General features: G+C 44.4%; 1 protein-coding gene across 15 annotated transcripts in view; it reads right to left on the reverse strand.

Annotated features, from left to right (window-relative positions):
• Positions 1-1,266: 1,266 nt before the first annotated feature.
• The window catches only part of TACC1 (transforming acidic coiled-coil containing protein 1), a 113,971-nt gene continuing 102,441 nt past the window's right edge, over positions 1,267-12,796 (reverse strand). For all 15 annotated transcript variants that reach the window (XM_059909618.1, XM_059909608.1, XM_059909612.1 and 12 more), the window contains 6 exons: positions 11,846-11,922; positions 10,430-10,473; positions 9,078-9,238; positions 8,207-8,313; positions 7,218-7,338; positions 1,267-6,163 (listed from right to left, as the gene is read on the reverse strand). In XM_059909618.1, coding sequence (XP_059765601.1) covers positions 6,095-6,163; positions 7,218-7,338; positions 8,207-8,313; positions 9,078-9,238; positions 10,430-10,473; positions 11,846-11,922 — 579 coding nt within the window. In that variant the 3' untranslated portion in view covers positions 1,267-6,094. The remainder of the gene's footprint in view (positions 6,164-7,217; positions 7,339-8,206; positions 8,314-9,077; positions 9,239-10,429; positions 10,474-11,845; positions 11,923-12,796) is intronic.

Below are 12,796 nucleotides of genomic sequence, written 5' to 3' on the forward strand. Positions count from 1 at the left end.
GCCTCAGAAACTTCTGTATGTTCACTTTAACTCTGCAAATGCAGTATTTGGTAAATGAATGAATGAATCAATGTAGAAAAAAAGGTCTTTGGTTTTGATTGGTCCTTAAATGCCTACAGACTTAGAAAGTGATGTAAATATACTACTATCCAAACCTGGGAGAACTTGGATTTGAAGAGTTCCAAAAGAACTACGAAGAGGCAATTAATTCTGTTGCCCATTTTGAGTGAGGGCAGCAATGTTCACTAATATTCGAGCTCTGCGATCTTGGCCACACCACTGCTCTCTCTGGGCCTCACTGTCTTCCATTGCAAAGTGACTTCTGTCGACTAGACCAAGTTTTTCTTGCTTTGACCACTAGCCACAGCAAGAAATTAATTTTTCTTCATCACCTAGCTCACATGCACTTATATCCGAAACAAACTTCATGAAGCAATACTTATCCTTCATTTGTGCAATGCACTCTATTTCCTGCAGTATTTTCTCTTAATTTATATTTATTATGTATTTATTAATTTATTAAATGCTGTGCCACCTCCTTTGGTCATTTTACAGGATTCCCTCCAGGCAGTTCAGCGGGCTCACTAGTGGGAAACACTCTTTTTAAGAACTTCAGAGGCTGCCATGTCTTATGATGTAGGAAATAGTAACAAAGTTAACAGTGCTGATTTTCCTTAGTGGATCCCCACCTAAGTTGTAAATGGAGCCTTAACTGGCCTCTTAATTTATCTTTTCCTGTAATAAAACTCATGACATTTCCTGCCCAGTCTCCTACTCTTTAAGTGGAGAGTTGGCCTGGTTAGTACCGAAAAAATTTTTCCTGGTATTAACCTAGAAGAAACATAAAACGTCAACTATTTTTTGTGGGCCGTGCTGCAATGTTTACACAGTTCTGGCTGATCCTGTGTCCTTCAAGAGTCGGAAAGCTTGGGGTGACTTAGGTTCTTACGACTTGAAATATGCCAGGGCAGACAAGCAGTCTGTTAAGGAAAACCAAGATGCACGCAATTAAATACTTTGTTTGCACAGATGCAAAGGCATGGAGATTTATGTGGCAAGGTCTGAATTCCAAAGTTTGTTTTGTTTTCAATTACACACCTAACCAAATGCATAAAATCCCACAAAATGAATGTAGCGAAAATGTCACCTTTTGTATTTTTAGACTGAAATATGGAGCCCATAAAAGTGAGGCTGTCATGAATTTTCACATTTGGGGATAAAGTGACTTATAACCAGGATAAAAAAAAGTCTCCACACAGCCACATCTAACAGTGATAAACAGTTTTTATTCAGGCAATGAAACATGGAAAAAATATATTAGTAATCATTATAATAATTTCATTTGTGTGAGTATAACTTTTACAAATATTTACCTGACATATAAAAGGGAAATTACTTGTGCATATAAAATTTATGTAGATGATTTATTCCACACAACACAACCCTCATAGCAGTAGTCAACGCAGCGTTAGATTCCTCCGGACGAGGCTCCTCACACACTTCGTGGCACCCGTGGGGACACAGTGGAAGCAGATGTGCAATTAATTAACATTTACTTGTTGGCACGTTAGTACACAGGGGTATCTAATGGCAAACACACACTTGCTAAAAGCGACACTGAAAAGGTTGCTGCTACCTCTGAGATTTCAAAGAAATGCCTGGATCCTGTCTCACTGGGTGGGAAGGACCAAGCCTGAGGCTGAGAGTGTGAAATCTGCAGACCTTCCTGCACTGGGTCGGGGGCGGGGGTGGTGGTGGTGGTGGTGGTGGTGGTGGTGGTGGTGGTGGTTTCAGAGCTCGTATTTTTATACGTCCCCTTGAAAATTATTCACAGAGCATCAGTTAACAACGTGACTGGGAGATTCTTTATGGAGCATATTTCAGATGCTGCTAAAAGGCAGAGGGACAGAAACTGGCATCTTTAAGGTTCTAAAGTGATGAATGGATACAGGGAAGGTTCAGACCACACCTCAGCACCAGGCCTGGTCTCCGCCGGCTGAGTCAGGGCGCTAGATGGACCGTCACAGGCCAGCATTGCACGCGACATCTCCATAGTACAACTATAACCAGTGTGTATATATATGTGTATATATATATGTAGTAGCTGTAACCATATTATAGTTAATAAAGTCATTCCTTAGGAATCTTGTTTGTCCAAATCTAACTGCATGCTAAGAGGCACAGAAATGGGATTGCATTTGGACGAAAAAACTACGGAAAGTGCAATCTTTAGTCTCCAGAATGCTAGCTCTGGGCACTACGGGGTGGGTCTTTGCTGGAAATTGTTGTTCATACAATCTTCCAGAGGAGAGCCTTAGAGAGAAGGATCTATCATGTCCATTCCTTTGCCTTTACTACATGGGAGACTCAAGGTTTGAGTGACAAGATGCTTTCGTCAAATCACTGGAATCTGGAGGCCAGTCAAACCTTTTTGGACAGAAGTCTCCTTAAAATACTTCTTTATGAAAATCTTTGAAGAAGATGACCCTATAGACTTTTGGCTTGACATTCTGGGATTCCCAGACTGTTATTTGTTCTTTAATAAGCAAATAATAATCTGCTACCTTTTAAATTCTTCAGAATATATACATCTTTACCCTAAAACACTTTGCTTGAATCATTTAATCCTTCAAACACCTAGTTTCTCTCTTCCCAACAAGAGGATAAAGTAAGAAACCACCCAAGTCCGAGAGCAAGCCTGCATGGTCACAAAACTACAAAGAAGAGACACCGGTCGCGGACAATTCATGAGATGGCTACCAACTGCGGCAAAAAACCAAAAGGAAAACAAAAGGGAGCTTTAGGGATTTCACTCCACTGAAAAAGGACGCGCTGAATTATCTCCAGTTAGTAGTGCATGCAGACTCACCACTGCCTGCTTATCACAACTCCACTTTGAGCTTTAGAGCCATCAAGTCCTCTGTTACCTTTCAGTAAAATGAGTGCTTCACTCTGGCTGCACTGAGTCAGCCCAGGGACGTTTGGGGCAGTTTACTCTGCTGGATTATCATCAGTCAGTAAGCATCCAAGGCCCGTACTAAAGTATCTAAGTATTTGTGTGAGAGTTGCAGAAAGTGTGGGACGGGTCAAAAAAAGGTAACTGGCTGGAAAGAAGATTCAACTTGAGCCATCCTCCAAAACGAAAGGTAAATCTTCCCTTGGACTCCGTATCAGTTTGGAAGGCTGCCAGGTCCTCAGAGTTTTTCACCATCATGTGCGTCTACACTTCCTAATTTGGGCTAGGTCTGAAGATGCTAGAAGCCATGCGAGCAAACTGGGCTTCTCAGTGTTTCCAGGACGTTTTCACAGAACAGAAGGTCTGGGCAGGTCACTGGCTTCCCCGAGTGTCTCCAAATAAAGTAAATTTTGGGAGGTCTGACTGTAAATGACTAGCCAACCAAGTGACAAACTGTGCAGTCTGTCTTCCAATAGATCCTCCAATTAAAACACTTTTAGGTAAAGACTATCTATACTTTGGCAAAATGAAAAACTTAGGATATGGCTCTGGATCCAGAGCCTCAACAAGACCACTCACGTTCCCAAACCACCGTCCAGGCCAGTGGCTTCCTCTCATTTTCCCTTCACGTTTGTCACAGGGAGTATTACTGTCTAGCTTACGAGTAATTTGGCCCGCCCACGTTTTGAAGCAAAATTCTAGGCCACATTCTTACTCTCCAGATTACTAAAAGTTTCTTTCTCCCCTTTATGTTTTTAAAAAAATAAACAAACATACTTCATTCTGCCCAGTATATTCTCTTGATCTGCCAGCTGTACAAGCTACATTTTTCTTCTTGTTGGAGAATATCCATCTATTAAATTAGAAGGAAGACCATTTCCTTGTAATGGTCATAGCTGAGAGGCCAGTGGCAAGTATTACTGAATAAGGGCCCTTTCGTTTTCCTTGTGCAGCAACTTTACTCCCTAGGGTCTAGTTTTAAGGGGTCTCTTCTCACCAGTGTGCTTGGGAAAGATTGTCATCACCTCTGTTTCAACACACAGCTACTTTCTCTTTTTATACACAAGAAGCCTAAAAGAGAGGACTGTAGGTTTATAACAGAGACCCCTATAATAAGCCTTTCATGCGTCAAACAGAGCAATACGAAACAGGTAAACATGGATATGTCACCAAAACACAGCAGCAAAAAGGTTTAGCAATGTTTCTTTCTGCAAAACACAAAATGAGTTTCTCTAGTGGTGGAGGATTGGAAGAGGCCGCAGTCACACTGCCTGGAGACACCTGCTCGTCCAGGGACACGGCTGTAGCAGGGCACTCACATCAAACCTGCGACTGCTTTCAGGGCCCAAACGATTGTCACATCACTTCTCCAAACACAGATCATTTCTGTTGTTCTGTTGTTGTTGGGTTTTTTTGTACAAAATGTTAAGACGGTAGGCTTTAAAACACAGCCTAAGCACCAATTGTGAGAAATGCATATCGGTTAAACGGGACTTCTGGCTTTAAAAGACATTACTGACCTCCCTGGAGCTAAAGATTGCACCCGTGTGAATAGTACACGGCTAAAGAAAAAGTCATCTCGAAAGAGCTAGAGCGGGTCTCCACGAGGCACAATTCATTGCTGAAGTTGGGTCATGCAGTAGTTTTACAAGAAAAGTATGAAAACTTACGTGTACTGGAGATAATGCATATCACCATGAAGACGCTCAAGGTGTTCAGATTAAGACAAAAGAGTGCTTTAAAACACCTGTGTGGATTTGGTTTCGCCTATCAAATGGGAGGGGTTCACACGGGAAACTTCCAATTGGGGGTTAGGGGCCCCGCCACTCTGAATGGAGTCCAGGACCGGCTTGAGGAATTTGCTTTTGTGAGTGGGGATCTGCTCCCTGCACTCCCCTCCTCCAGTCTTCGAATGGCCTTGGTTTAAAAATATTCAAAACGCACTGATTTTTGGAGTGGCTCGCGTGATTTTTCCTGCCCATTTGGTTGAAAATTCTACTGTCCTTAAGTTTGCAAGTTTTTTTTTTTTTTTTTGCCTTTGGGGAAAAAAAAATCTGAAGAACAATGCATCAAACTTGCAAAAATCCAACTGTTGCTTCACCTTACGATTGCTAATGGAGTTAATTAAATAAGATCATCTAAACCTTTGACAAGCAGACTTTCTTTGCATATTCCGAATAGAGAGATAATAGAGGGGCAAATGTCGATTTTGGAGCAACAAATGGAAGCAGAGGAGACTGACGGCTCTAGGACAGACTTGCCGAACCCCAGCTGTGAGGGATCCCACAAAGTAGATGCCCTGGGTCTGAGGACTAACTCCAGAGGGGCCGCCTGCATTCAGGCTGAGAAGCGTCCCAAGTACGGGGCAACAGGACACTAGGGCCAACAGTCTCCCTTATGTGACACCTGAGTCTGAGGTTATGAGTCACGCCAGACATGGAGTCCGGGGGCTTCACCTCCTCAACCCCCCAAATTCTGAAGTTGGCATTCTGAGACAGGACTCTGTTTCAAAATATGGGTTTTACATTTATGGAAATATGTCCTTCTGTAGAGAAGTTCTTATTTGATTATGCTTCAGGGAAACAAAACGCAGCAGCATATATAAATATGCGTGCGTGCATGCGTGCGTGTGTGTGAGAGACAGCGTGTGTATAAATGGGTACTCAACTGGAAGTAACAATAGGCCAAATTATCTCCTCAAATAAAACCACTAATATTGAAAATTAAATGTAAAAGATGAAATAAATTTTTAAAAAAATCAGACAGGTGGTGGACAGGATATGGTCCCAAATAGTAGCCATAAACTCATACACTGAACGCACTTGGGGAAAGTAAAGATGACTTTAAAACAAACCAAAGATAGAGAATCCTGCCCAGACTTGGCAGCCCGTCTCACTGAGCCGGACGGCTCGGTCAGGCCACTCCTTCCGCGGCTGCGCAGTAAATCCTCCAGTGGCGCCTCCCGGGCGGGTGCGTCGGCAGCAAAGCGGGACAGGCAGCGGTGGGCATGTGCTTTTGTAAAGTTCCGTGGTTTTTTTTTTTTCTCTGCAAAGGGGCAATTATTCCTGGATAAGGCAAGATAATCGTGGTCACGAGAGAAGCAGCCAAATGCAGATCTGCCGAGCTAACAGGGGAAACTCAGTCCGTCTTTCCCAGCTTTGCAATCAGCTCGTCACAGATTTTTGTCAGTTCTTCAATTTCTTGGTTCTGAAAGATAAATGATGTGATGATGCAGGCTGTGTCCCGAGATAACAGATCACAGTGAAATAGCCCCCAGACTGGCTATACTCCTTCCTAGGCATCCCAACTCAGTGGTTCTTAACTTCTCTACATCAGAAAGCCTTTAAAGAAAGGAAAGCTCTATACCTTCTCCCCTGAGAAATGGTCTTGTGTTCACAAAGTTATGCTTCTATTGAGTAGGGGGTGAGGGTAATTACTGGCCCTCTGAAGTCTGTCCTTGAAGTTTGTTTGTCAAACTTCCTTGCTATCATAGGAATTACTTGGGGGGTATTTGTAAAAAAAAAAAAAAAAGAAAGAAAAACAAAAAAAATAAGTATCTGGGCCTCACCTCATTTGATCCATCAGCATCCCCAGGGACCTGGGATCCCAGAGTCTAAGGATCCCAGGGGCCACTGTCTTAGGGGTTATCAGATGCCATGATAAAAACCCCTGCCCTGGCTGAATGGATGCCACAGGCCTGACAACATGATTGGAGACACAGTAAGAAAAACACTAGAGGCACAGAAAATGAAGGCTAAGAGTCACTAATTAGCAAGAGAATGGGGATCGTTATCACCACTGATGTTTACTTCTGTAGCAGAGTTTCCGGCCACATCTGGGCAGGGCCAGTCTTGGTGCGGGGCGCATCCTGTGCACCATAGATGCCTGTAACATCTCCCAGTCGTGACAACCAAACATACCCCCAAGACGTTGCCAAATGTCCCCTGGAGGGGGAAATTGCGATGAAGGGGGAAGATGGCTTCACATATTATATTACAGAAAAAAAACAAAACGAAAAGAGAAAAAAAAGGTAGCTTCGGAGCCTAACTAAGCGTTTGGTCCTCTGAGCTTCAGTTAATGCAACCTCCTCTCTGCACCCTGCCTGTGGCCGGGTCCCACTAATACACCTGGGAGTATCTGTTGCCACCTGAGTCACTTCCCAAAGGAGCTGGATTGAAGCGTCTGCGCAGAGATAAGCCCCTTTCATCCAGACGACGTGGGAAACCAAAGGTCTCGGTGGGCGTGACACCGCCCCTCTTACCTTCTGCTGAAGGGCCCTTTCCAGGGACTCCACCTTCATCTGCTCTTTCCGGAGCCCCGCGTGGAGAGCGGCGCTCTCAGCCTTTGCTTTTGTTCGAACCTGAGCGATCTCCTCATTGGCTCTGTTTATGGAACAAAGGGACAAAAAGCACATGGTTTGCCATCAGTCGCGGCTCCCGATGAGGGTACTAACCGCTGACACCTGTGACACAGAACTAGGAGGACTGACTCCACCACAGAGGAAGAAGAGGAACTGGTGAGCGACGTGATTCAATTTTAATTTATAAAAATTCCATTTACACCCAGCTGCTAAGGAGATTTCCACAATGCAAACCAACGGCAGAATCAACCTTAAAAGACACACGGGACCCTTCAACGTTCACATGCCACTAGAAAACAGAATCACATGACAGTTTCTACAACAGTCTTAAGATTTTTTTTAACCCAGTACAATAGCAGGTGGGATCTCTGTGGATTAACACAGCCAATGAGTCAGAATGCTAACCACTGGCATCTATGAAACAGACCTGCAAGCGACTTTATTAATAAAAATCTCCATTACAAAAGGAGATTCTCACATTTAAAAAATGGTACTTATGTGACGTGATGGAGCATTAGCTAACTCTATGGTGATATGTATATAAATGTATCAACTCAATGTCGTACACCTTAAGCTTACACAATGTCTTATGTCAGTTATAGCTCAATACAGCTGGGGTGGGGGGAAAAAGAACGATTTTCTGGGGTGAGGAAAGAGGTGGGAACCCACTGGGAGGGGGAGGGGGAGGGGGTGGGAGGGAGAGACTGTATCTTTTTATTCTTTTTAATGTCTGAACCTTGTGAAGAGTCCACCTATTCAAAAAACTAAATAAGACACACAGGTACACACAAGTGCGACCTGGAGTTGCAAAATAGTGATTTTTTTTTCTCGTCTCTGTCAATCTTCCCACAACATCAGGAAAAGTGGAATTCTTATGCACAAGCTCTTACTTGTCCAGTTTTTCCTCCGCGTGGATTTTCAGGGCCTGATACCGCTGCTCTTCTTGTTTAACTCTGGCTAAGTAATCCTGAGCACATTTTTTCAAGGCTTCTTCATTCTGTTCCCAAGTGACAATTTAAAGTGAAAGAAACAAGTCATTTTGTTTTCCTTCTACTAGTAACATACCACATATCAAGGTTTTCATTTAAAAAAAAAAATGAAAAAACCTAATATATTCAGATGCCTCCAAATAAGACTCCATTGTAGTTTGAAACAGGCACAGATAATTCTCACTGAAGAAACTGTAGATAACTTCTTCATGTATTAACTTTCAAATCATACAGTAAGTTACACTGACACACCTGCTTTAGGAAGGGCAGATATTCAAAACTGAAGGGCAAGCTGATCCCCATTTTAGACAAACCGGACAGTCATTTTTATGGTTAATGTGAAAAAAAAAAAAAAAAAGTGTTCACTGCTATAAATGTTCTTAGTGATGGTGTATAACCAAATCAAATCAATATGCTCACTTACACTAAATTTGAAACTTTACACTTACTTTCTTCCAGAATATGCAGCCTGTATTTTTCAGTGCTATGGCTTGACTCCCTTTTACTTTTACTAATATTAAATTGGTGAATAATCAAAAAGAACATTTCTAGAATTCTCCTAAGTCTGAGGGTCCCACGGTTCTTACGCTCCGTGCCACACTCCGGTCGTGTCCAAGGCTTCCTGACCTGACCCAGGAGACGAATGACCAAGACACGCCACCCAGGGGCCCCGATTCCCTGTTTCTAGGCCACCCGCACCTCTGGCACGTGCGTTTGAAGACCCAGAACCAAGACACACCACCAGGGAGGCAGAAGGCAAAGGACGGGCTACCTTCTTGAACCCTTCCAGGACGCCTTTCAGGTTCTCGTATCTCCTGAACAGGTCGGAGAGGGACCTTTCCACCGAGTTTAGGTCGGCCAGGGCCTGCTCCTTCTCCATGGTCAGCTGCTGGAAGCTCTTCTGAGAGGTCATACTCGTCCTCTGTTCATCTTCTGTGAGTCATGATCAGAAGCAACGCACGTTCTCTCAACACACAGCTCACAGCCGCCCTCCCGAGCCACCAGGCAGTACGCTGGGTCGGGGAACCCAGCAGGGAAGGTAACAAAGGTTCCACCCTCAAGGACTGCCCTTCTGGCGGGGGAGACACAGCCGGGCAAGAGGGGTGAGCAGCCTCTGTCAGAGGAGAGATGTGAGCGGAGACCCAGAGGAGCCGAGGGCGGGCGCCATGCATCTACCCGGGCGTCAGGTGATGTGGACGGCAGAAAATATCATCTCGCCGCCTAAGTTAATGCAGAAAGACCTGACTGACTTAGGGAGTCGGTCCTTACAACAGAGGCTACGAGAGGTTCTAAATGCAATGCAGGAGGGTGAAGAGCTGTCCTTTTCTAAAGGCACCGACGGGTCTGGCGCAGGGAAACCAGCACCTGCAGCGGAGTGAGGCCGCTGCATCAGAGCAGAGACGCCCCCCCGGGGGTACGAAGGGCGAGGTGAGGCCGCCCACCCTGGTGCTGGAACTCGAGTGTCTGCCGTCCCCTAAAGGGAACCTAACGACAGCGATCCTCATCATCTGCAGATGCCCTGCTCGCTATAGTCTATGTGCAGCCCCCAAATCAGTATGTGTGGTGCGCCCCCGGCCGTTCGGGGACACGCGTGGAATGGCAGAGAACCGGAGTCACCTGCCGGGCACGTTCTCGGCTGAAGCTGGACAAGGCGATGCTCTGCCTCGTTTCATACTGCAAACAAGTGTCCTTTTCAGTCTACTTAGGGCCACGTTTCTGGCATTTTTGTGCTTCCTGTTGGGGATTTTGAAATGGGCCCCAAGCCTAGGCTGCGGGGCTGTCTCGTGTCCTAAGGGCCACAGGGCTGGAGGTGTCTTAGAGGGAAAACCCGTGTGAGATGAGCTCTGTCCTGGCGTGAACTGCAGCACTGGCCGTGAGCTCAGTGTTAATGAGTCAACAGTACACCTTGAATAAGGTGTCTTTAGACGGCAACACCCATAAGGCGAGCTCTCCTGAGGATCTGTGATTCAGTATCGGCTAATTCAGTGTTTGGGCAACTTCATCAACTACTGCAAATGATAAGAATCGCTTGTATCTCCGGGATGGACAAACTGACATTTATAGTCTGATTTGAAGATCACCTTTGGATCCCACCGCTCACGCCCTAGAAAACAACTTCCTTACCGATCATTTGGGCAATGGTCTCCTCATACTCAGCCACAATTTTCCTTAAACAAACAAACAAAAACTTATCAGAAGAGAATTTTATTAACAGTGGAAGTTGGAGAATCGCTGCCCCAAACAATTAAACACATTAACATGTACTGACAAACTTACATAACCCAGTTACCTGCTTTGGGGCTCCTCCTTTTTTTTACGCTTAACCTAAGATTTGTTAATGTTCAGAAAGGTTTTTCTTGAGATTTTGTTTAACAAGGTTTTTGTTCTATTTATAGAAACAACTGCCTTCACCTTTTCTTTGCACTTGTGTGAATGACCCCCAAGGCAATACGTGAATTCTGCTTAGAGAAGTGAATCTTTTACAAAGTAAGTTAAGGACATTCTTGGGGCTCTTCCTAAGAGACCTGACCTGAGTTCAGGCTTCCCCTGGCCCCAAACCACTCTTACAGGCAGTGGGTCCCCTCTGATTCAGATCCAGGTTTTATTTGATTGTCCTAATTCCAGAAGTATTTTAGTTATTCAAAGAGGTTTAAAGATCGCCCTGCCGTGTTAACCTTTCTTTTAGGGAAGTGCAGTGTTTTCCTGATCCTGCCCAGTGACGAGTGCCCCTCCCTGTGACCTCATCCCCCATCGTGAGAAGTGACCACTCCCCCGCCCCTCACTGGCGGCGCCTATCACACTGACCCTGCATCCAAGTTCTTACGATGGCTGCTGTAAGCTCCCCAAGGTCGGGGGCTGTGCCTTCCTCCCCACCATGCCTGCACAGGGACTTACACCCAGTAAATGCTCAAGAAACCAAATAATACAAGAGCCACAGATTAGAGTGGACATATTTAAAATGTTTCTTAATCATTCAAGTGCCGACTGCACAGTTTATAAATTATTTATGCCCCCCACTCTTTGATGCCATCTTTAGTTATTTCACAGCTCCTAACTCTAGGGAGTGAGCAGCAAAAATAAAGAGATTTCAATGTAAACTCAGTTTTGTTTCCTGTTAACATGCTTTTTATAATCTATTTTGTAGTTGTGAAATTTGAAGCTACCATGTATAATTCGTTTTATAAATTATAGTGTTTCCATAATTGAGTATGTCAATAAATCTCTGTATTTCTGTTATAATATCAAATATCAAATGGATATTTTTGCACAAATTTGTCTTTTCAAAAGACAAGAATTATGTGGGTTCTGCTTATTTGCAATGTTCTGAACAACCCAAAATGAGCTACAGCATTTGAATACAATAACTGGTCGGCAATCCTCCGGAAATGACACCATCAGTCACAAATTAAGGTGCAAATAGCAAAGCCCTCGAGTTCTCAACAGCTGGTTCTGTGTAAGCAAATACTGTCATCACTTCCTTTGTATTAAATCTAAAAATGCATAAAGGTACCCACCCCTCCCGCAAACCTCCAGTCTAACCTCATCTCCAAGACTTCTTGTCGGGTTTCTTCGTATTTTTTCTTCCATTCATTTGCTTCCATCTCTTTAGTGATTATCTAGATTATAATGGAGATAAAGCTTGGTTTTACCTACTCAATCTCTTGAATTTAAGACTAGAGCCTGAAAACAACACACAAGCAGGTCCATCCGAAGGCAGTCAATCTACATTAGGAATAAAAAAACCTCAACATCTGTGTATAATGCTCACAAACACTGGGGAAATGCTCTCAGCTGCAGAGGACGCTGGAACGTGGTCACCAGGATGAAGGTGACCAGAACCTCTCCCAGGAAAGCTCCAAGTGGTTATTACCATCTCTGTTAACTCCAGCTCGGTCCGGGGTCTGGCTCTCAGCCCAGAACCCTGCTGGGTCAGGATGCCAACAGCTGAGCCATTTGTCTGGCAGAGACTCATCTTAACCAAGGGAGACGCCAGAGCACCAATTTAATTGGGCTGAGAAATGAAACTGCCACAAAATCAGAGCGGTGGAAGTTGGCCTGACCAGACAGTCTCTTTCCGCAGAGATTTCCAATTGAGTCAGAACAGGGCCCCGAAGTTCCTCTAGGCAGAGGCGTCCATCTCACTGTTGGCAAGGTCTTGCTCGCCAGACCAGAACCCATATCGCTGCGTTTGGGAGGCTCGTGCTAACTGGAAAGAAACACTCTAAATTCATGGCCTCAAATGCCATTTGCCCTGCACAGAGCTTAGATGGGCATCTATCGTTCTCCTGTGATTATACTTCTCTGTGCTTCTTTCTAGTTGGTACAATCTTTATTTTGGTGCCATCAATCAGGATCTCAAGAACTAGAAGCCAACCTGTCTGCTTCAGGGGATCAGGCACATCTTTGATGCATCTGGTGGTCCTCTTATAGTTTTAACTCTCAGGAGAAAGAAGAAGTCATTTTTCTCATTTACAAGATTTTGTAGGGGCC

The sequence above is a fragment of the Balaenoptera ricei genome, chromosome 21 (genome assembly GCF_028023285.1).
Source record: "Balaenoptera ricei isolate mBalRic1 chromosome 21, mBalRic1.hap2, whole genome shotgun sequence".
In the NCBI taxonomy this organism is placed as follows: domain Eukaryota; kingdom Metazoa; phylum Chordata; class Mammalia; order Artiodactyla; family Balaenopteridae; genus Balaenoptera; species Balaenoptera ricei.